Genomic DNA, 25,488 nt, shown 5'->3' on the forward strand with positions numbered 1-25,488 from the left:
AAACTAATTAACCATATTCACGATAAGCAATACAAATAGTGATGAGTCTCGAGTGGCGAAAAGATGGCATCAAATGTAACTTTGACGATTGATTTCACGCTACAGCGACTTAATTGGGAAAAATGGACTATGTAGACAGTGGTGTTGGGTGGGGTTAGTCTTGTGAAAACCGTTTTGTGACCCAGAGGTGGCAGTCTACCTTTAATAAAAATTCCCCACACAATGTTTCTTGTTTTGAACCTTCAGCGAATCCCATGTCTCGTGCAAATAATAATTATTTCACTGCGATTTATAATATAAACATGCATTTTTTTCTCGAGTGCGTTTTAACCTCAGAATTAAACACCACCACACCATCAGGTGTCATTTACACTCCCATCGGTACGCATCAACAGCGTCGGCGCGCACCTCTGATAGGTGGTTTTCGCACGACCGATGACAGTGTCGCCTCGGGTGTCTGGATTAGTCGGTCTGTTTTTGTAGCTGAACAGAGAACATCCCGCCATTACATATAACTGAGGACTCCACCCAGCGCGGCCGCTGTAGTGGTGTGTGGAGTCCGTCTCCCCGGGGCCGCCAGGGCTGTGTCGGTCGGGCAGACCCGATCCACTCTCGGCCATGGAGCGGTCGGGCGCCCATCTGCTGCTGCCGCCGCCGCTGCTGCTGACGCCAGTGGCGGCAGTCCACTACCGTCTGCAGGACGCCGCGTCCTTCGCCGGATCACGGGTCCACGCTGCCGCGGCCGCGTCCGCACTCGACTGCGGCCTGAGGTGCGAGGGCGAGCCTGCGCAGAACTGCTCGGGATTCACCTTCGAGCCAGCGAACAACACATTCAGCCTGTACTCGGACCACTGCGTCGAGTCCTGGCCGTCACCAGCCTGGGCTCGCTGTATCTCCCAGGTAGGAACGTGAATTATTTCCCGTGCTTGTCTAATTCTGAAAAGAATATATTACATAATCCATATTGCTGAAGTACCTACAGATAAAAAACTTCAATGCAAGCTGTCAAGGAAAGGATTTTCATACTCCTTAGGTAGGTGAAATCATTGATGTTCTACAACTCTTTATCCACCGGGTTCCTATGGCTCAGCATTGGCAGCAGCCGCCTGGTACCGGTAGACTGTGCCGCTTCACTTACTTGTCAAGCGGCACAGCCTACCCACCCGTATGACACCGGTCTGGGTCGGTGGCTGGAAGGTGATGTGGGCCGCCTGTGACGTCAGCGCAGTGGTGAGGGCCGAGCCCGGAGGCATGGCTCGGGTCGGCGCGGCGCGGCGGCTGGCGAGGGCTGGGGAGTGAGGTTGGGTGGGAGCACGGACATCGCGCGGCTGAGCGAGTGTAGTTAACTTTCGCGTCTCAAGGCGCCAATTATTCTACCTAACAATTTTGCTAAAGCAGTTGTTAAAATGCCGTATCCCCAAGACAGCGCCTATCATCATACTTGCAATGCACATTACGACACACTTAAGCGTGGCAATGGGACAGCCGATAGAACTTCTGTCACTCGTGCATCGAGGTGCGGAGCTATATTTTGTATAACATATTAGTATTAAGGCCATGATTGAGCAGATTGGTGTCTATTGTTTCACACGGCAATCGTCCAGATACGTGGGAACTTAGTGCCGCAGCCAACGCTCCAATTTAAAGCGATTATTACTGTTGCTCTAATATGTGGTCGCAGCCTCCAATAGCAAACCGTTCCAACTAGGAGCCAAAAAGTCGGCCACTCAGGGGGTTCGAACCGGGCTTCTCCCACTAGCCAATTCACGACACGAGCGTTCATCCACTGAGCTACCGGGAATGGTCCTCGTCCTCACAAAACAAAATGACATTCACCCGCTGACCGCCAATGACAGTATTGTGACATTTGATCGCGTTTGACCGCGGCGGGTGGTCGCTGGTTTCGGCAGCTCAGTGGATACACGCTAGAGTCGTGGGGTGACCGGTTGGAGAAACCCGGTTCGAACCGTCCCAGGTGCGCGACTTATTTGTTCCTAGATGGAACGGTTTGCTATTGGTGGCTGCGACCACACATTAGAGGAACAGTAAGAGTTGCTTAAAGTTGGGACGCCGCGCTATCCAAAAACCCCAGTTCCCACGTCTCTGGACGATTGTTGTGCGAAATAATAGACACCAATGAGCTCACTTAATACTTATCTGTTAAAAACAATGTAGCTCCGCAGCTCGATGCACGTGTGATATAAATTCTATCGGCTGTCCCAATGCCACGTTTAAGTGTGTCATAATGTGCATGGCAAGTATGATGATAGGCGCTGTCTTGGGGATAGGACATTTTAACAACTGCTTTAGCACAATTGTTAGGTAGAATAATTGGCGCCTTGAGACGCGACAGTTAACTACACTCGCTCAGCCGCGCGATGGTCCGTGCTCCCACCCAACCTCATTCCCCAGCCCTCGCCAGCCGCCGCGCCGCGCCGACCCGAGCCATGCCTCCGGGCTCGGCCCTCACCGCTGCGCTGACGTCACAGGCGGTCTACATCGCCTTCCAGCCACCGACCCAGACCGGTGGCATACGGTGTGGATAGGCTGTGCCGCTTGACAAGTAAGTGAAGCGGCACAGTCTACCGGTACCAGGCGGCCGCTGCCAATGCTGAGCCATAGGAACCCGGTGGATAAAGAGTTGTGGAACATCAATCTGCCCCCGACTCCCGAGTGTACAGTGCTCTAATGTCTCAGGGTGAGGGCTGCAGGAACCTAGTTATAAGAGATCTTACAAAGCTATCGTTCACTTTAATTTACTATAATTCATAATATAGATTAATAAAACAATAAACGAACATCCTACTATGCATTTCAGATCCCATGAGACCCTGTTTTTCGGCGATAATTTCTTCAATTTTTGTCCAATTAGCTTGAAATTTTGGCAGACGATGTTTCAGCTCAAGCGCCAATTTTTGTCAATATGGTCTCTTAACAAAATATCAAAATTTAGAGCACTTGTCGTTGCCTCGTAATGTTAAAATCGGCTCCGTAAATCCGTCAGTGGAGTAGAGGCTATCCGTATGTAGGCGTGACGTCACAAACACGTGACCATTAAAGGTAGTGTGCCAGCTTTCTTGGACCGTATGGAGTTAATGGCCCAGATAAGGAGAACCGGATTTTTAGAACTTATCCATACCTTCAAAACTCATGGAAACGTCTTAAATTCTTCAAATTTTGAGTACCCCAGTGCGAAATTCGCCCCGACGGGTTGTCGGTCGTACCCCAACCACATTTCACACCACTATGAACAATAAATGCACACACTGAAATCGCTATTACCGATATGCTCATCCAATCAAGTTTCGATAAACCCGTTCATCATCATCTCCTGCGGTTTCGAACACGCCTGTTAGGTGGCTTCTGATGCTCGTCGAGGTCGGAATTTCCAAATACGCGTGGTGCGTCGGGCCGCGCGCTCTGACTTCGGCCAAGAAAAATGCGTCAGCTGATCATTGTCATTTCTGCCACTTGCGTGTGGTGAAATGGGGTCATAACTTATAAGACGGCTTTTTCATATCAATTATTTTACATAAAACCAGTAAAACGCCTTTTGGGCGAAGAACGAGCGAGCGAGATAGTGAGCCCTGCACGTGCGGAAGGGCGAGAGGGTGCTTCCAACGGGCTTGCGCAAAGCACCCTTCTAACCGGTCGCTAGCGATGTGCCAAATTTGAACGCAATCGGCCCAGCCGTTCCTGAGATCTGGAAGCGGCATTCTGCACGTGCGCACGTGCAAACGGGGTCCAAAATGACTTTTGCACGGCACCCTACTAACTGGTCCCCAACCGTGTACCAAATTTGAGCGCAATCGGCCCAGCCGTTCTCGAGATCTGGAAACGCCCCCTGCACGTGCGCACGTGCAGTAGCACCCTAACCGCAACACATGGGAATGCATTGCCTGGTGGGTGCCTACCTATATGCCAAGTTTCAGCGAAATCGCCCCAGTAATTACCGAGTTACTGAAATGGGAACAAATTTGGCACCTCTTATTGTTGTATTTTGCACGTGCACTGGGGGTGACCCACATGCATCGAGAGTATCCTATTTTGGGTAAAAGGTATGCTGCTACCCTACAAAAATTACCGCAATTCAATCGCCCAAGCGGCTGCTGAGATATGAGCCTATCAAAATCACTACTTTTGCAAAACAGCTTGAACACCCTTGACTTTTCACGTGGCACGTGCCACGACGGTCACTGAGATGTATCAAAAGTAGTCAATTACGGGGTAGAAGGGATGGGGCTACCCAACAAAAAAGACCGCAGGCCAATCGGTCCAGCGGTTGCTGAGATATAAGCCTCTCAAAAGCGTTACAGGCCGGGCCGGGCCGGGCCGGGCCGCTCATACTGAGATTTTTCCGTTATATTGAAAAGACTCACTTCGCTCGCTGCGCTCGCTCGCTCGTAATCATATTTCAAACCATAAATAATGTTCGACAGCCAAATAAAAGAAACAATACAATACGGGCTTACAGTTTAAGGCTCGACATTGTGTTGTCTACGATTAGACAGCTGATAACTCATTCCCGTACGTCGTATGGTCGTAACACTATAATGACCTTTGCTTATTGTCACAAGTGCGCCGCATTCGCGATTGTTGCCCGACGCCTGTTTGCAGGTGAGCCCACTACAGTTGTTATACATATCTAAAAACCGAAAAACTTTTAGGCGAAAAAGGCACTATTCCAGGCCCATTTTTGATTTTTTTTTGCGATATTAGGTAAAAACAGAAGCTTCTTATCCTAGGAAAAATAAAATGGGAAATCTTTCAAAGGTGGCACACTACCTTTAAGCTCCGCCCTCCCGGCGGACGGGGCGGTGACCTTGGCCGGTCAGTCGGCTGCGTGGAGCGGGCGGGGCGGTAGCTGTCACACCGGGGCGGCTCGCATGGAACGTAGCTCTGCCGTGCAGTTGTCGTTGCAGCTGTAACTTCATCGAGCGAGCTAAATAGCGCGCATAAGTAACGCACTAGCTGAAGCCCTCAACTTTGTATTTATCACAAATGTACGTATGTACACCTTGTTCAGTCACAAAAATATATATTTCCACACAAGATTCAGTGCTTGTGAAAAAACGCACATAAAAGACGCTGTTGATTTCAAATACTTGCGTAAAATTATGTATCGCGTCAGACTACGTCCAATTTGCAAAATAGAATCACCATTAATAGGATGCAGTTTATGTGATTGATATATGAAATTTGATTGGGAATGTATGCCGGCGTGATCGATTTATATCTCCCGGTGCACATAAGCATTGAACATCTTCAGGACTAATCCATGTTATCATTGACTTAGGTTGAGGAGGTCGCCGGACTAACTTTACCCCCAGATCTTGTGTGTTGAAATGCAAGCATGAAAAGTAAAAGCCTAGATATAGTTACCTCACCATTGAGGACATACCTACTGTTACATAAATTTTACAAAAAGATAGGTACGTGTTTCTTGATGATCGTTCTCGTGTAGTGCACAACGGCCGCCTGCAACATTTCTATTTCTTTCTGTGCACGTCTTAACAATATAACACACACACATGACATTCTACCATACGACACATTACGCTTCTGCCCCACCCGGCGCCCCGCACCGCTTCACGAATCACGAATACGGTCGTCTCGCTGGAGCGATGCCCCAAGCAATCGGCTGTGCCCGAGACTCTTCATCCTACTTTGTTGCTTTCTGCGCCTTCCTCAGAGACATTTATTGACGCTGCCAAATATACCTATCAATATTTTTGGGTCATGCAGAGGCTTACGCATGATCTTATAGGTATTCGGGTAGTGACCTGACCCAGCCTGACGATGAGATAGGTGCAACTTCGGCTTGAATAAGTGTTCAAGAGTCCAAGAATTCATCTATCTTTCCTTCTACGGCCGGTTCCGTTCCAATAGATCCTACCTTGATTCTGATCATTCTGAATATTCTGAGCTGGTTCGACGATTAAATACCAAAAGAAGGAAAAGAGGACATCAAAATGCCCTCGGAGCGGATAATTTTTTGGCTTTCGTCCCGAAGCAACTTCGCCAGCTTCACTTGTCTCCAGTATGTGGTCCCGCTGCGACATCTCCGCGGTGCTGACACCGACTGAAGGGGCATAGACCCATCGCGGTCACGGCCAGTGCAGTGGGCGGAGTCAAGTTGAGCACGGCGTAACGTGATTGACCAGCGCTCCTATCCAATCCGGTGCGGTAGCGAGCGAGCCTCTATCCGGGTGCAAAAACTAATTAACATTACGAGCCAACGACAAGTGCTCTAAATTTTGATATTTTGTTAAGAGACCATATTGACAAAAATTGGCGCTTGAGCTAAAACATCGTCTGCCAAAATTTCAAGCTAATTGGACAAAAATTGAAGAGATTATCGCCGAAAAACAGGGTCTCATGGGGTCTGAAATGCATAGTAGTTACTTATCAACGTATCAAATTCGTTAAAAACCGACGCTACATGCATTGACATGCACAGACAATTCAGGTCATGCACAGACATGAGACGCATCGAATGATATGCAACATGACCTTTTCCGGTCAGGTCATGACCTTGACCTGAGGTCAAATTTTCAAGTTGACCTTTCAAGGTCAAATTATAGTTCATTCGACGCGTCTCGTCGAGAGGAACACGATTCTGGTAATAGAAATGTTGCGGCTTTTTTTAGTCAAAAGTTATTGTCGAAAAACACATTTCGTAAAAACAGCTATTTTTGGAGTTTTTGCCCTCTGGAAATTAAACCGTTGACCTGAGGTCAATTTTGATTATGACCTTATCAAAAGAAGAGCTCAAAAGCTATCGATTGTTTTTTATGCGTTTTTCTAGCTATCATAGTTTCTGAGATAATTGCATGTTTTCTGAGAAATATAATGACATTTGGCAAATTTTGACCTTTGATGACCTCCAGTGACCCCAATATTGCTTTAAGATGAAAATGACCTGAATACTTTCAAACGTACGCATCGAGAGCTATCGATTGCTTTTTACCGCATCTTTCTAGCCCTCTTAGTTTTTGAGTTAGAGGTGGGTGGTAACATATGCCCCCCCCCCACTAGGGCGAAGTTGGCTGAGACCGCCACTGGGGCGCGGGTTAAGCACAGGGACAATTTTTTTTTTTGGCTTGGCAGTATACTTCAAAAGTTCAGGGAAAGTGAGAGAAAAAGGTCACACAATGACATACACGACATAGGTATGTAGACCTAATTATAGGTATAGCAAACCAAACATTGCTTGTTAACCTGCGACCGCCTGGGGGGGGGGGGGGTCGGATCCAACCCCCCTCCGTTTTTCATGAACCGCTTACGCTATCTACTTGAAACTTGGCATACCTTCTCCCCCAGCAATTTGACTTCTCCTGTGCAATTTTTAAGAAAATTTTTCCATTTTTTTATAGATATATCGATTTTAGTGATGTAACTAATAGTGATAAAAAACTAATAGTGATGTAACTAAATAATTTTTAGTCAAAAAGTGGTAAATGTTTAAAAAATCGCCAAAAATCGACGTTTTAAGCAAATTGCAAATTAAGGACAAGAATAGATGCAGCTCAACGAGTTCTTTAAAATGGTTATCTCGGATTTTCCATATAATGCGTTTTTTACCCCTAAAAATTCAAAAAACTATATTTTTTTGGAAAACAGCTAATAAAATCCAAAATTTTAGGAATTTCCAAAAAAAACGGAATATATGTTATAGAGCTCTATTAGAACATTAGATGTCCCAAATTTCAACTTCCTATCTTGATTTTTGACCCCCAAATTGTAAAAAATAGCTCCAACATGCATATGGCATGGTGACGTCATAAGCATTTTCGTGAATTAGAGGCACTACTGAACATCGCATGTGAAAACAAATGGCACCACTAGATTCCTGGGACAAAGCTCGTCTAGAAAAGGGCATTTTTATGTCAAAAATAAGAAGTTGAAAAATTGACTTTTTTTCTTAGCCCTCGTTTAGTTATGTATGGTATAAACGATTTTTTATGCTTTCAATGCACACTTATCACCAGCACAGTGACTTGGGGTCACATATTACCATTCGGATTCGGCGTGAAAAATAAGCCATAAAACATGTGTCGCACGCCCATGTAGCAGAAAGTGAAAACCGTGACCTTTCGTGACCTGACCTGACCTTGACCCGTACTTAGTATGACCCTTATACGCAAATGGTACCTTCACTAGGCCTTTGAGGTCATTTGTGGTGGGTTTCGAGCACCAGCTATCGATTCTGCTGTCCGTAAGCCTAATCATGCAAAACCCCTGAATTTGACCTTTGACCTGACCTTGACCCGAAAGTTGACCTCGATCTTAAAATCTTAAGAGTGCTTTGGGAAGGTCTCGAACAGACCTTTCGAACGCCGCCTCGCGGGGCTCGATCAGAGGCTCGATACGACCATTGGTTCTCGAGATAACAGGGGGGGGGGGGTCGGATCCGACCCCCCCAGGCTGTCGTGGGTACGGAAATAGCCCAGGCGGTGCCGGGTTAATTCTCAATTCGGTAATTGTATGTTATCCATGACAGAAAAACGACAATGTATTCAAATACACAATTAAAAAACAACAACATTGTTTAATTGTGTATTTGAATACATTGTCGTTTTATATATATATCAATTCGGTAAGTTGAGTGCGGTACGTTAGTTTAAATAAACCCAGATAAAGAAGAATTGACTTCGAAAAATACATATTATTTAGGTTATACCATATACATACATATACAAAACTAAGAGCCACTGCATTATCTTCGGTCAAGAGCTACTAGCCCAAGAGCCCAGGTGGAGTCTGTCGGGTCAGAGGCTGAGAAACCACCAACAGTCTGAACATCTCGGCGTCTTACTGGACAGCAGCCTGTCGGCCGCACCGCATGTCCGACACCGCACGGCAAGAGCGCGGGCTAGCCTGTACAGCCTTGCGCCTGCCGGCATGCTGGCATCTGGGCTCTGTCCAGCAGATAAATGTTTTCTCTGGAAGACTGTGGTTCAGCCAGCACTGACGTACGGCTGTTCGTCCGCTCCACTCAACTCAGCTGACATCGAAGAGTTGCACGCCACTCAGACAGCGACCCTCAAGACGGCCCTGGGGCTGCCTCGCCGCGCCCACCACTCAGCGCTCCTCGCTGCTGCCGGTATCGCCCCAGCACATGAGCTGATTCGGTCGGCATGCTTCCGGGCTGCAAGTGGTGCTCTGCGGTCCGAACACCGTCTCCAGCAGGCATTCCTCTCGGGCCTGACGAAGTTGGCCATGTGCCCCGACTTGCTTGGCGACTCTCTTCTTCTCCAACTGTCCCGCATGTGCGGAAACGACTTCTCTGCCGTGCTCGAGGCAGCTGCCGGACGGTCGTGCAGTCACAGGGTGACGCCATCGCGCGCCCCAGACGGACTGGCAGATAGCATCCGCTTCTTGATGAGGGACAACAGCCAAGCTTCGCGTCGCCTACTACGACTGCTGACATGCTACGTCCCACCGGGGGCCGTGGCCCCTGTGACCTAAGCTCCGTGCTGACACATGACGGTTTTGTCATTTCTGATGATTGTTTGTTATCAGCTGTCGGGAATTTGCCAATGTTTGGTGCAAAATAAATATGAATGAATGAATGAACATAGGCCGATGGAGGGACAACTGCTTACCAAAGTGTCACTCCACTTACTGCTCGAGCCCCAAAGGAAGAGGGTTGACGGTGCTGCAAGTTTTCAGATTTCTGAGAAATCGTGAATCACGAAGGTGAGGATTTCACTAAGTTACCTAGCCTCCCCCACATGTATCCCGATGTTTGAGTGTTTTACTGTTTTCGTTCAAAATAATAGCATTTCAATTTCCTCCCACAAATTTATCATGGAGAGGTCGCAGAATTAACCCCACCTTAGGTCACGGATGTCAAAATTCCGAGATATAGGTAAAAGGTGCTGGCACTGGTTCTCTCATGCAATAGCCTAACTTTCAAACTTCTAAGCTGCTGATTGTATAGGAATCACAAGGTTTTTAGAGGCATGGTCACTTCGCTTGATCTGGTGAACTGACCTCATGTGACCTGGGGTCAAAATTTCACACACGATGCGGAATCGATGTATCATAACTATACCCAATTTCGCGGCGCTGCGCAGCACGGTTTTCTTTACAAAAACAAATCTGACACGTGTGGCCATAAACGCCCCCCCCCCCTACCTGGGCGAAGGTTATCTTAGTTACCGCACCACCCACCACACCAGAACCGAGAAAGAATATTGATAATATTGGGATTTGGGACTGTCTGTCGGCCAGGCCGAGCGCAAAAGGCTGTTCCGCGATGTGTTTGAGTGGTAGTCGTACTTGCGATATACATATTCCCTGATGTTTCGGCTTCGGTGCCCGAAGTCAATAAACAACAACAGATAGGTGTTTGAAAAGATATCCGAAGAAAATGTAGGTACCTAACTAGTACCTACTGACCTTCTCTGGAGCCTACGTAGGTATTCAACATTACACACTGCAGTCTGCACAGTGCACACTGCGCAGTGCACCTAGCGACGTAACGGATGCAGTCAATCGTTCACTTCTTTTGAGATAAGGGACCGTTTATTCGTTCTTACATATTTTCTATGACGTTTATATAGTTAATAGTGTATACAGTTAATGCTGAATTATTAGCCACTGCAAAGCTTCTTTCACTGAACCCTCGCCGTCGGACCAATTGGTTTTCTACATATGTCCCGGCCGAGGGGGGGGGGGGGGGCAGCGGGCGCGGGCGGGCGATGGTTCATAATTTTAACTTCATATGGTGGTAGCATTTCATTTATTGCATAAACGAAGCAGCACGACACATATGCCTAGTGACTCCTGTGAATCGCTCATTCAGTTACGGTGAACTGACACACAACGGTCGGAAGGTGGCAATAGCAGTGGCACACATGATAACAGTTTCATGTAAGAAGAGATGACATGCAGTTCAAATATGACGAAGTTCTAGATGAGATTTGAATCGTGACACCGATTGTAGCCGATTGCATCATGTATCACCATGACAGTTCATTCGATTCATCTCTACATCCATGAATTGATCAATGGACAAGGCAATAAATCCGCATTTACGCGTTCGGATTCAACAATAACCGCTACCGGTATGCATGCGGCGACTTGACATGTTTTCTTACCGCCTTCTTCATCCAGGAAGGTAGGTCAGAAATGTCGTAATCATAGGTTTTGTCAGAATCGTCATCGTCTCCAGGGGTCTTTACTTCGATGATATCCTTGATTTCAGTCTCTTCCGCTGTTTGTTTTAGTTTGTGTTTCTTCCGTTTCTCTCCTTTTGCTTTTTTGGAAGCCATGCCTTTCAATGAATCGAATATCTCAATTTTTTCCTTTTCTTTGACGGTTTGTGGGCCCGCCGAGGCTGCGACGGACGCTCCGGTCTGGCCCGCCGGGTCCTCCGGCTGCTCATTGATCAGCACGGTCAGGTTGATTCCCATGTTGCCGTCCTGCAAGTCCCCGTCGGATGCCCTCTTTTGACCGCGACCTGTCACGGCACTCGGGTGACCAGTCTCCATCGAGTCCAGGTAGGCGGCCCGCTGAAGCTTGGGCTGTAGATTTCTTTTCGACTTGAAGGGAGGAGGACCCAGAATATTATCAACCATTTTCAGTGTATCTGATAGCTTGGTTGACAGGTCCCCACGTTCGGGCCGTTGCAGGCTTGCCGCTGGACTCGCTCCGCTAATACCACCGTTGCTGGGAACGACCTGTTTTTCGGAGATCCCGGCTGTCAAGGTGCGAGGATTTGAAGGCGCACCAGCAGGGTTATTGCCTGACTTCATATCGATGCTCCCAGCGAGTCGAGCTACTGATGGCTGCGGTGTGGCCGGACTTGCAGGCTTCACCGTGCGCATTGTGGGGTAAGCTTTAAACGGAGAATAGTTTGTACCAAATCCTGGTGGCCTTAACAGCTCAGGGAGATCAAGTCCGGATGGATCTTTAATTGCACTTCGGTGCCGAGAGGGGTTCTTGATGATCCTGCTTACAGACTCTGAAGTAATTTGTACGTTTTGTCTGCCAGGAATTATTTCGCCTTGTGGCGGTGGTGGTGGTGTCTGTTGTTGCTGCAAGGCTTTGACGTTTTCTGAAGGCATCTCTCGCTTCAGAGCTGAAGGGTCATCTAACAAGTCTGAGATTCCTGGCTGGTCACCCAGTTTTTCCTCCATCATCTGGACATGGGTCTTCACTGTTCCAGGTTCATCTCCCACGTTACTCGCAAACTGCGATCTAGCGTCCAGTTCCTCGAGAATTTTTGACGAGCCCTCCTTTTTCGGGATAGTCATGGCCGAGGCGTTCATGTGTGCATCTCCTGCGTGCTGGTATCCCGGCCGTGGCACGCCCGCTGACGGAACGCCGGAGCCCAGCCCACCAGCTGGATCCCGACGCACAGAAACGTCTTCCGCTATCTTGACATTCTCCTTCCCCTTTCCTGGCTGCGCCGGTCCGCTGCTGACACTGGTGGGACCTGACGTTAGCCCTCCACTAAATGAATCTGTTATATCACTTTGCATCCGCTGCCCCCGCTGCTGACTTTGAAGCTGGCTTCGTGGCTGATTTGAGATCTGTCCCGCGGAGGCCGCAGAAAGATCCTGCGGCCGGCCCTGCGTCTGATATTGACTGCTTTGAGAAGGGCTTTGCGGACTATTCTGCGTCGGATTTTGCGACTGACTCTGTGATTGAGACTGAGGTGGTTTATCTTGTATTTGCTGACCAGCTTGCTGGTCCTGAGGTGTGTTGTGTGCTCCGGCATTGCCTAATGCAATGCCCGTATTCACTTGATTTCCAATGCCGAGATTGCCCATGTGGTCATCAGCTGCAGTGATAGATCCACTGGGGACATACCCAGCTTCCTCTTGGCCATCATATGGAATCAATATTTTAACATTTGATTGCTCTTCAAGAACCTGCTCAGCTTTTGGCGATACTTTAATCCCGTCTTCATTATCCCCTTGACGACGTGGTTCTGAAGCCGAGTCGCGGCCGGCATTCGAGCCCACGGCAGGCTGTTGTTCTGAAGATTCGCCAGCGGCTGCTGCCTCATTGGGTGACTTAGGAGCTTGTCCCGGCGGCTGATTGCTAGGTATCTGCGGTATCTGAGCTGACATGTCTTCCTGTTGTTTATTTTGTGATTTTTCGTCGAAGTCGACTTGAACGCTCTCTTCACTTCGTATGCCGGGTCCAGGGGGTGGCGCCGGCGGCGGAGTCCTAACTGCGGTCTGGTCACTAAGGAACCCATCCACGGCCATCTGGTCAACATTTGGTGGACGGCCACCGTTCGCCGGCTCGGCTCCCCCAACAGACCCCGCGCCACCGGTCATTGCCTGTCCTCCAGCTGGGTTCCCCGATACCGGTTGAGCATTTGAGCTTGGACCATTTGGCGGACTGTTACCTTTGTGACCTATCTGTACGTTTTCTGTGAGTGATACGCCTGGGCTGCGCATATTGTCTCCAGACATTGGATCGCCTACTCCTGCAACCGTATTTTCATTAGACGTTGGACGACTAACCGCCACGTCTTCTGTCATAGTCATGCCGGGCCCGCCGCCGGCCGCCGGGCCGGCAGCAGGGTTACCCGGGGTTTGCTGAGGAGCAGGCATGCCGGGACTGGAGGCATCTGGTGGACCAACCGCAGCGGAAACGTCTCGTTTTTGGTCAACTTGCACATTCTCTTGTACTGATACACCTGGCCCATGTCCGTTATCTCCAGCTACAGATTCAAGCACAGACATGCCGTTGGGACCGGGTTTCGATTGAGGAGCCGCAGGAGATGCAGGGGCTGGGACGCTTTCCTTCTTATCAAACTCAACGTCTTCCACTAATGATACGCCGTGACCTGGGCCATAACTCCCAGATACTGTTTCGGCGTCGGAAATAACACCGGGGACCTGTGCATGTGCATCCTTATCAAGCTGCACATCTTCGGTCAATGATATGCCCGCAAAGTTTTTGGATACACCAGTATCATCGTCAGACAAATCAGTGATAGAAGCTTGATTTCCTACGCCACTTTGGGAGTTGACATCAGCATTTTGTTGGCTACCGCTGGCAGCCATCACATTCACTGCGCCCGGTTGTGGTATATCAAGATGAGAGGGCAAAACACTTTTAATTGATGTGCTTTTACGAATGCCGCTTGTTTCCTGGATATTGAAGTCCTCTTCTACTTTTGGGAAGTCTGGACCCTTGGCGTCCATTGGAAATGCCACCTTATCAACGGTTTGGAGCAGCGGTCCCGATCGGCCCGACAGCAGGCTCTGCGGTTTGTCCGGCATGGCACCCTCCTGAACAGACGTGAACGCGGCGCCAGACGACGGTTCGGGGGTGCGCTTCTTCAGCTGAGACATGGCCGACTGTTCCATCTGAGGTATTCTGGCGGACAGAGCAGACGCCGCACGTTCTGCTTCCTCAGCTTCATGAACCATGTCATAGCCACGCACCTTGCGTGCTCGAACGCGAGTCGGCCTGCGGCGTTTCATTATTGCCCGATGTTGTTTCTCGGGTGTACGTTTGACATGCCTTTTAACGTGCCTCCTTGCTATGCCTCTCTTGTTCTCCGAAAGCCTCATAGTCGAGCTGATTGTCTCCTGGGATGCCCCTTTGGACATAAGATTACCAGCGCGCCCCTCTGCTGGCGGAGTCCCGGGAACGCCTCCGGCCACGTGCACAGACGCCCTGTCCGGCGCGTGGAACTCGTCGTCAGAGTACTGGTTACGACTGGGAAGGGCCGGCTGGGCGGCCGAGTGGATCGGTGGATTTTCCTCAGAAGCTGCCGGGGAGCTGGGCGGAGGAATTGGAGGAACTCGTGGATATTGCAGAATGTCTTGGAGCAGCGTCAGTACCTGAAACGTATGGATGTTATTAGAAGTGATCGGTCATTAGAGGGTAAACTTGTGCTGCGTTACATTAACCTTGTTTTCACATTCTATTTCGTCAACATACGGGCTATGAGCTAAGCTCTTGCTCACATCTTTCCGACGCGTAATGGACGTGCCTGAGGAATTTAACTTGCAAACAATCAATGACTCTATTACCTACTAGCTGATGAGTGAGATTGGTTTATTTGCATGAGTAGTGTTAATGAAGGTACCTATTAACCCTCCCCTGTGTGAGACGTTTTCCAGCGTCTAACGTGTAGGAGGGGGGGGGGGGGGGGGTCGGTTGGCCCCCAGCCGTTCGGCCCCCGATCGAGCTAGAGCTTCACGAAAAAAAACGAGCGTGTTGCCCGTGGCGAGATGAAGCCGATGATAGCCAATTTTAAGGTACTAGGTCACTGGTTGACCTTCCAGGTCAAATCAATGACCCAAAAGTCGGGAAAATCGGGACCTGCTACAGGGTGATCGAAAAAAAAGTGTCACCCCTAATTTAAAAGCCATATAACTCGCGATTGGTTGGTCGTACGACTTTGCGCCAGGCAGCATTGGAAAGAGCATACAATTTCCTTTCGAATGAATGTAAATATGCATGGTTTATGCCGCAAACGAAGATGTAGCTATTCAAAAAGTATGTTAAGGACGCAATTTGGCGTGTTCAAAAGTTTGGTTGTGCAAATTTGTACTTTTGACAGAGTTTTTGATCTGACAGCTCACGTGACAGCTCACGTGAGCATCTTTATTAACTGTTCCATGGTTACCGCTGCATAAAATTGATAATCCGGTAGTGCAGGTTGTCGCAATGTTTCGCTAGTTATCGCCGAATTTGTGAATAATGAGGCCGCATGTTTGCAAGGAAGATCTGATAAGGTCTTCCTTGTCTAAGGTCAGCTGAGAAACGAGTCTAAGGTCAGCTGAGAAACAGTCTGCAGTGAACAACATACACTCCATGTGTAATGTGTAAGGTGTGTGTCATGTTGAATTACGATACGCATTGTTCTCGTTCAGCGGTGTCCGATCCGGTTCGGTGAATTTCGTTTCACGTGAAAGCCGCACATTGACTGGTTTTTGAGCCCATGGGGACATGATTTGGAATAGAAAACAATCATGAATACATTCAATTGAAAAGAAATTGCCTGCTCTTACCGATGCTGCCTGGCGCGAAGTCATCCGACCTACCAGTCGCGAGTTATGTAGATTTTAAGTTAGGGGTGACACTTTTTTTCGATCACCCTGTATAACTTCGGAAAAAGAAGCTGATATTGTTTTTTTTCGGGGTGCTGATCACGAATTTTATGTAATTTTTGATCAAAGGTGAGGTCTTCATCCATTTAGGTAGGCTAGGTCGGTTCAGGTCAGGTCAGGTCAATTAGTAGGCGTCCTGCCGGCTATCCATAGCTTGGTGAAAACAGAACCTCGCACAGAGCCGGGTATGAGTGATATGAGAAATAACTGAAATAACTTATAATTAACCGACAATGCATCTAAGCGATTCAATGATCAGCCGTTAACCCGCGCCCGGCTGGGGGTCCTGGATTTCCACGCCCTGCTGGGGGGGAGGGGGTGTTTGAACACCCCCCCCCCCTTCTAACTCGGCTCCTGGGCCACGTAGCGATACGCGGAAGGCGGCGTTCGAAAGAGCGTCAAAAATAATGACGAAATCACTTCGGTCAATTTTTTGGTCAGGTCAAAGGTCAGGTCACCAGAGGTCATTGAAGGCAAAATTTCGCCGATTTCCAGGTCGAATGTCGAAAATTTCCAAGAAGCCAACGCATAACTCGGGAACCAATAGAGCTACAGCGCCGCGGAAAAGCGCATTCGATAGCCCTATTAACGCCCTTTCTGAGTAATTCTCTCAGATTTGACCTAACGTCAACGGTTTTGCCTGCAGGGGGCAAAAACTGCAAAAATAGCCGATTTTTTTCGGAAACAGTTTTTCTGCAATAACTTTTGACCCAAGCCTTGTACGAGCTTATTTTTACCGGCATCGTGTTCCTCTCGTCAAGACGCATCGAATGAACTATAACTTGACCTTGAAAGGTCAACTTGAAAATTTGACCTCAGGTCAAGGTCATGACCTGACCGGAAAGGGTCATGTTGCATATCAGTCGATCCGTATCGTCGAGCTGAACACATCTAAGGCGTTTTCATCGCTCTAGCATGCCTCTATCAAAAGTTATTTGCGAAAAACTGTTAGATACCATTCGTGACCTAAGATGACCTCAGGGCATAAACAGGGGTCACGGACACCATTTTCATGTTCAGTGTGTCTAAACCACTTGTAATTCAGTGTTTGGGAGTGTTTATAATGTCTTTCGTCCAAAGGAGGCGCATTTCAATTTTCTCCCATTGACTTATAATGGGGAGGTCGCAAAATTGACCTGACCTTAGGTCATCGATATCAAAATTCTGAGATATACATTTTGTACATACTATTTCTCTTAGCCATCGCTGAAAGTTTCAAAGCGATCGGTCACTCGGTGTAGCTATGACAGACATTGAAACTTTTTATGAGGTGAGGTCACTTCAAGTGACCTGGTGACCTGACCTTGAATGACCTTGGTCTGAAATTTTCACAACATGAGTAGAATTGATGTATGATTAGGTGTACCAAAAACGGCGGCGCAACACCCCCCCCCCCCCCCCAGCAGGGCGCGGGTTAATCAACTGATTGAGATTATTAATCCGAAACTACCAGGTATCAGTTTGCAAAATACTAGTGGTAGTCTGCAAAACCTACTCTGTGGAAATTTAAAGACAATTTACGCTCGAAGTTTTCAGAACCGACAGTTATGCCAACAATGTGAGCAATTAAGGTTAATAGGTATGTCATAATGACTGACTTTTCGAGACGATTCGAAGACAGAAAAACTACTAATTCGCCGAACTTCAATCATGAAAATCAAGGCCGTAGAAGTACGCGTTTTCGGTCTTAGCATCAGCTCATTCTGTTGGTTAGTTTATGAATTGTAATCCTTAGGTGTTGTTTTTATGAATTGTACCTATTAGATTAAAATGAGTGGCGACAAAGGTGGCGACATCGAACGACAGCTTTGAAAGGAGCGCAACAAACAAGAAAAAGTCTAATGCTGAAAAACGTAAAGAAGCTGAAAAACTAACTATTATAAGAAAAGGTGAACCAAAATAATGATGGCGGAAAAATACGAGAACTTTGATAATCATTACGCACCTACATTATCACCACACATGAAAATGAGACACCGGATTGCACTGTTTTTCTAGGTGTTCGGACGTGCGTAGGGGAGAGCGGGGTCAAGGACAATTGAAACAGTGTGTTTACAATTCATAAACTAACCAACAGAATGAGCTGATATTAAAGGGACCCTCCCACCTTAACATTAGATTTGAGTTGAGATAGCCAAAATGGGGTCCCTGGCTCACAATTACCGGTTTCGGCACTTACAACATCGAGAAATGCCTTAAATCGGAAATATTGAATTTCAAAATTGCAGCATTTTGATTCAGAGGGGCTAATGCATAGGAATACCCCTCTGAATGTGTGACGTCAGCGCAGATATCTAACGATTTTTAAATGTTTGACTAAAACGTTTTGTAGCACGCGGTGGTATATGCTGCTTAGCGCGCAACAAATGCCGCACTTTCAAATAAAGTCGCTAGGAACAGCGGAGATCCCAAAAAGTAAACACAAGTAAAAGTCTAATATCTTGAAAACCGGTGAATATTTTTCGATGAAATTTGGTAGATATTCGTTTTTGCTCTTTCTGAACCGAACGACATCACTTTCATGCCAATTCATTAACTTTTTTGAAGGTGGGAGGGTCCCTTTAAGACCGAAAATGCGTACTTCTACATATAGGTACTGCCTTTCCGAACGGCGTTTGAAGCGAAAGTGCTGGGAATGTCGATGACCAGTGGCGTATCCAGGGGGGCGGGCAAAATGGGCATTTGCCCCCCCCCCCCAAACGGCATGATTTTAACATTACGCCTATGGACGATGCATGGAAAGAATCGATAAATTTTTATGGTTTGCCCCCCCCCCCCCCAAAAAAAAAACTCTGAGCTGGATCCGCCTCTGTCGAAGACTGTGCACAGTAATGCGATTTTAAGAGTAATTTGTAAATTTGTATCCCTATAGATTTTATTAGCTCATTTCCACAGCATAATTTAGCTTTGTGTAAGCGTTGGCAGGCTTGTTGTCCATAAATTGAAAGCATTAGGTGCTGTCGATGCAATATCTTTTTGCGTTAGTTTCGTCTAAAAGATGTCACGGCGCGACGGGGACAATTGTAACGTTCTTGCAGGGGTCAAATGCAACAGGTTATAGGTCAAAGGTCAAGGTCATCCAATTTTCAAGGTAGGTGTAAAATTTGTAGAATTAAGAGAACTGTATGTTCTGTCGCAATCGGCAGCTTTTTACGCGATTTATTTGCGAAAAACTGAGGGAGAAGAGTTCCATCCAACCCCCGTATAAGTGCGCGGGTAAAAGTATGTTGTTGTTTTTTTTCCTGAGAAGAACCGTATCTACCATGTCTGAGGAATTGAACATGTGTTACACGTACGTCAAATCATTTTTTTTAAAGATTGCATCTTTGTAACCCGTAAGTAACATGTTACGATTGTCTGCGGGTGGTGTTACAGTATCCGGGGTGAATTGTTGAATTGTAATTGAATTGTAACAGCTGAACTGACTTTTTTCGGACTACAATTTTGACCCAAAAAAGATGTTTTTTTTTAAGTGTTTCAACTGCGTTTAAATGGCAGAACATCTTGGTTTTGAACATAAAGAAAGATCATGATAGCTGCAAACATGTTTGTACCGGATGATAAAATACACAAACTGTTACAATGAACCCCAGTCTCCCCTACTCACCGGATGCACGCTGGTCTCCGGAGATGGCGGGGTGTCGGGCCGACCATGGACCGGCGTGCCTAGCACTGCGATGTTCCTGTTTAGCTGGTAATACTGCGGCGAGTCCTGGCAGCGCACATTGAACCACCAGTCGCACGCAAAGTAGCGCTGATTGAAGACGGTGCCGTTAGGACACAGAAAACCATCCTTTTGGTCGTTGTGGCAAACCCAGAAGGCCTGCAAAATAGATTACCATTAATGTTGCGAGTTCCTGTGGTTATTTATCCTGTTACTCAGGGACAATGCAACTTTTAACGGCCAAAACACAAAGTGAGCTTTGAACATGCTAGTTATGTAGGTACTTGCATTATGACCACCTATTCTTATCTGTCTTTTTATGAGGGCACCCAACGGCCAATATGGCACGCTCGTAAGCACTCCCCGACAGGCCGGAGGGAACACTTTGTTTGGTTTTATGCTACGTTTTATTTGGTTTTATGCTCGGTTTTGTCTACCATATACGGCCCACCCTCGCACTCTTATGTATGTATGTATGTATGTATTACAATCATGGACAATCCACACGGGGCGTGGCGATTACAGTCCAGAGTCTGAGACGGGTTGGAACAAAAACATGCAGGGGCAGTAGAACACAGGCATAACGATTTAATCACTGGACACTCACTCTCTATATACATACGGACAATTCAAGTCAGCGCGCCACACACGGCTGCGGGTACCCCCTCCCCCTGACATGAGTCAGCGTCGGGCGGTCGCGATCGCCGGACAGACTGCAGCCTTGGCCGCACGGGCGAATTGGGCGGGGCGCTGTTCGATGGCACCGGGAGACAGACTGTTGAGTAGCGCCGCGGCCCGGTCTCATGACCTCGCTTGACCTTTTTACAACTTTTAAGTTTTCTAGGGTCGTTTCGAATCTTTTTAGCACCCATTTGAACACAAGAAAGCTAGTTTTAGTGTTTATGTAACATGTTGCGACGCCGTCAATGGTGGCAAACACAAACTATGGATAGCCGGCGAGACCCCAACTACTGGTTGACCTGACCTGACTCGACATACCCGAAATGCACGAATATTGCATTCATGATCTTTGGGCAAAACAAATACAAATTAGAAATAAGAACTCTGAATTACTCTGAATGCAACTCATTTATATAGTGCTTTATTTCATTATGAATATGCATATTGTAGCTTGTGTTTGATATGTCTCTATATTAATTTTACTTTAAAGGGACCATCCCACCTTCAAAAAAGTTAATGAATTGGCATGAAAGTAATGTCGCTCGGTTCAGAAAGAGCGAAAACGAATATCTACCAAATTCCATCGAAAAATATTCACCGGTTTTCAAGATATTATACTTTAACTTTTGTTTACTTTTTGGGATCTCCGCTGTTCCTAGAGACTTTATTTGAAATTGCGGCACTTGTTGCGCGCAAAGCGGCATATACCACCGCGTGCTACCAAACGTTTTAGTAAAAGATTTAAAATCGTTAGATCTGCACTGACGTCACAAATTCTAAGAGGGCATTCCAATGCATCAGCCCCTTAGAATCCGAAAACTGCAAGTTTGCAATTCCATGTCTCCGAATTAAAGCATTTTTCGATGTTGTGAGTGCTCCAACCGGTATTTTCAGGCCATGGCCACCAATTTGGCTATCTCAACTCAAAACTAATGTTAAGGTGGGATGGTCACCTTAAGGTAAATGACGAGCGTAACTATAAGGTTACTGACATAGTGTTTTAAAAACACACGGATGATTAAAGTGTGAGTACAGAATACAGATATCCCTACATCGTAACAATGCTATTGAAATTGTTATGCCTGCCTGTTATTGAAAATACAATGAAAATGATTTAGACGCTAAATATCCAAGTATCATAAAAAATAATGGAGATTGAATGCAAACACCAAAGCAGAGGTTGGGTACTTCTTCGCTCCAAAGTAGGACACGAGTCCGGAAACTAGGTCACCATTATTTAAACGGGCTTCTAAGTTTTTTTTTATCTTAGCTCGAATGTTTGAATGGACCGATTGACAGAGCCGGGCCCACACTAAGCACAGCTTGTTGCGTAGACCCCGACGCCTACCGTCCGATCGCGCAATTTCGGGTAACGGGAGAATTTAGATGCCAAAGTTTAACGTGCTCCTCAAAGCCGGACGGCGGACACGGCCTGTCCCACTCAACTGACTTCAACTGGCTGTGGTTGCTCCCACCAACCGCAGACCATCCCCATCAGGGGTCTCAAATATCGAGCGCCGGAGCGCAGGGTTGTGCTCGACTCAAAAAAAATTGCCGACTCGAGTCACCACTAAACTTCAGAAAGCCCTGACTCAACTCTGACTCAAACAAGGAGCTGATTTTTTTCCTTGACTCGACTCATGACTCAAGTGGCTCAATGAAAATATGAGTTGACTCAAACTTGACTCACATTTTTGTTGAGTATCAAGTGTGTTGACTCAAAATTGACTCAGACAAAAAAGTTGTTGAGCGGGGGGGGGGGGGGGTGACAAAAATCCGGCAGCAGCTCCAGGCCTAAGTTGTTAAGCGGGGGGTGAATGAAAAGCTTATAGGTATATATTGTTTCTAGAAAGATGAGTCAGCGAACTCATGTTTCTAAATGTTTTTGACTCAACTCAATGTCAAAAGTTATTTTACTGACTCGCCTCTGACTCAACTCAACACCTTAATATTTTTGTCTGACTCAACTCTGACTCAATTCAACAGCTCAACATTTTATCCGACTCGACTCAAACCTGACTCATTTGAGTCAGAGTTGAGTCAAATCTCTGACTCGACTCATGAGTCAAGCACAACCCTGCCGGAGCGACTCGAACCCGGGCTCTCACTATCGGGAGTCCGGTGCTCTAACAACCGAGCTACGGACAGGCTGGACATTGGCCAGACTAAGTAAGTATCTACTATGCACTGATTGTAATTAAAAACGGACATGAGTTAAAATTTAGCCATCATTTCACATACCAACAGACTTTTCCATTTAGATGATGTTTGGAGAGACAGCAGTGACAAGAATTAATTACGTCGAGAAACCACTCACCTGACACCTGGCTTCGTCCGATGTGTCAGCGTAGAAGCCGTCTGCCTCCTGGCCGCCGCAGTCAAAACTGGACTGAGGAAGGACGTTCAAGGTCGGGTAATCGACTCCAGCCTGGCCGGGGATTGCCTCTGGCAGCCACTGCTGGGAGTGGGCGCGCTGCTGTAGCTGTTCGCTGGAGACGGGCCCGCCCGGGGCTGTGGCAGCTCCCGCAGCCTGGCCGCCCCGGTCCGGTCCGTCTGCAACCTCAGCCGTCAGACTGATGGAGTCTCGCGGACGGGCATCACCGGCCCCGGCTCCTTGTCTGGTCATCATCGGTCGGCTGAGCTGTCTGGGTGACTTTGCAGGGTCACCTAACAAACGGCCTGATTGCCTGGCCACAGCCCGAGCCCTTGGTTGATCTGGTCTGGTCTGAAACGCACTCTGACCGTGTGATGACGGGAGTGCAGATCCAGGGTCAGTATCCACCTCAATGGAGATATCTTCACGGCCAACCTGGCCCGGTTGGCCGGTCTGTTTGCCTCCGTTATCGAGCTGCTGTCCAGAGCCGAAGGAAGTCTGTCCACTGGGCACTTGGGCATCGTTCCGAGGGCCTCCCACCTTCCCTGGCACCTGTTCGCCGCTCGTTTCGAATCCCAGCACGGTTTCGACTGGTGGATTGGGAGGTCGGGCAGGACTCGGTTTCACCTGGTTATCAACAGATGTGTCCGCGCTGCTCACGTCGATGACCATGTGCTTGCTGATGTCCCCCTGGCTGTTGGCCGACCACCCCCCTGGACCGGGTCCGCGCTCCGACCACACGTGTGGCGCGCCGCCGCCGCGCGCTCCCAGACCGCTCAAAGGTCCGAGATCACTGGCCGCGTCTCTGCTTTCACGTAGGTCAAAGGTCTCACTAGAACTGTAGCTGTTATGAACGTCTTCTGAAGAACGCTGCACATTGTGCGCATCGCTACTTCCACCTGTGAGCATCAGCAGGAGTACTCCTGAAAAAGAACGAGTGAAAATGTTGGTAAAGCTGGTTGACAGACGCCTTAATATGTCATTGTAACGTGCTAACGTTATGGATTTATGATAAATGATCATGTCACATTGCATGCATTATCCTCACAAAACTTAATTCTAGTTGACATTAAGTTGAGAAGCTCTCTGTTTTACATAAATGGCTGGATGAATTATCACTTCTTCAGTATTATAGCCGAACAGTAAAATCGGTTTCGGTAGCAGAAAAAAATGACAAGATGGTGCTAATTTAATATTCCACATTATAGGTACAGTAACAATTATCATGTCGTTCGAAAGCTTACCTGCAAAACCTAAGCCGCAACGCTCTTTCATTCCGATCTGAAAGACAAGACATGGAATGAAATTTGATCGATTTAAATTACACTAAAATACGATCGATGCAGACGATGCATATAGTTTAGGCTTTACTTTGATTCTTTCGTCGAGAAAAATAAGAATATCATTGATTCATAGACTGGGAATAATCCTAATTGGATAAGAAAACAAAACAATGTGTGGTGCGCCTATTGAGCGAGGATCCACCTTCACTATTTACCTATAGTCACCGTGCCTCCACCGAGAAATCCTTTCAGTCATTTGACCCCATTTGACCCTGTTGGCCAGTTTGCGTGCTTTTGCGAGCAGGAGAATCGGTTACGTAGCCCTAATCGATGCTTAAACTTATATGTGATTTAGCTGATTATAACTTATAAGTTTTAATCCTAAGACTCAAACTGATACGTTAACGTACCTAATTTTAGCGAAAGCACCGACTGGTAATTACCTAAGTGCATTTAGGTAAATAATTAAGCTAGGTACCTGCAAGTGCACAGTGAAGATACCTTGGTAGTTATTCATTTTCAAAAGAAAACGCGATACATACCGTGGTATTTGTCCGTAATCCACATTTTGGGAACGATCAGCTTCGCACACGGCCAATGACATTCAAGTCCTAGGGCAAATTTCATTTAAATAATATAAGAAACTGCTTGCTTCGAGATATCTTCAAAAATGCTCCCAATTAAACGTCTTACTTCACGTGCTTTACATGAAATAAAGTCTAATGTAATTTAGCTAGTTATCATTGCAATATTTATATACACTTATTTAGGATGAAACATTATTTATAATCGTATTCGATCACGAATCTTCGATAGTTTTCGTCGTGCTAGTCTTTCGTAAAAGCAGCATGCTTTGGAAATATCAGGCGCCACCGAAAATTTTTCTTTCTGCTTTACATTTGATTACATGCATTTCTTTTTCTCACTGCTCGTGCCCATTGCGCGAACGCACTTCTAAGCACTTAATGCGTGTTAATGACCCTCAATATGGTGTAGGCACGTAGGCACAATATATGAATTTGATTATTTAATTTTCTACGGCTACATGTCCCTGGGAAACAATCGTGTGTTTTTTTACTACCATTCGTTTATTGTCGTATCTGTATTTCGGCTTTGGCATAGCTTCGGTGCCGTAAAGCCTACCGAAACAAAAAGTTTTCTTGTAGCTTGTTACAACACGGATAAGAATGTCTAAAATTTCAAAAAATTTCGAAACGAAAACAATAATAAAATAGCAGCCGGAAAGATCATTTAAAAGAGGTAGATAACAGCTATTTTCACGACGGGTTATCTGGCGAATGCACCTTAACTTGACGAAATCTGCACCAAATTTATTTTACAACAAATACTGGGTACTGATCACTTAGTTTTGATCGCAGATGATGTCTT

At 47.0% G+C, this 25,488-nt stretch overlaps 1 protein-coding gene across 1 annotated transcript; it reads right to left on the reverse strand.

Annotated features, from left to right (window-relative positions):
- Positions 1–10,731: 10,731 nt before the first annotated feature.
- On the reverse strand, positions 10,732–24,996 carry LOC122385928. The gene is made up of 5 exons (XM_043374600.1): positions 24,642–24,996; positions 24,061–24,097; positions 22,760–23,739; positions 19,705–19,920; positions 10,732–14,822 (listed from the first exon to the last, which is right to left on the reverse strand). Exons 2-5 carry the CDS (start codon positions 24,089–24,091, stop codon positions 11,070–11,072), a joined length of 4,980 nt encoding a protein of 1,659 aa, XP_043230535.1. The 5' UTR covers positions 24,092–24,097; positions 24,642–24,996; the 3' UTR covers positions 10,732–11,069.
- Between the last annotated feature and the right edge of the window lie 492 nt (positions 24,997–25,488).

The sequence above is a fragment of the Amphibalanus amphitrite genome, unplaced genomic scaffold (assembly GCF_019059575.1).
Source record: "Amphibalanus amphitrite isolate SeventyFive unplaced genomic scaffold, NRLGWU_Aamphi_draft 000235F_arrow, whole genome shotgun sequence".
In the NCBI taxonomy this organism is placed as follows: Eukaryota; Metazoa; Arthropoda; class Thecostraca; order Balanomorpha; family Balanidae; genus Amphibalanus; species Amphibalanus amphitrite.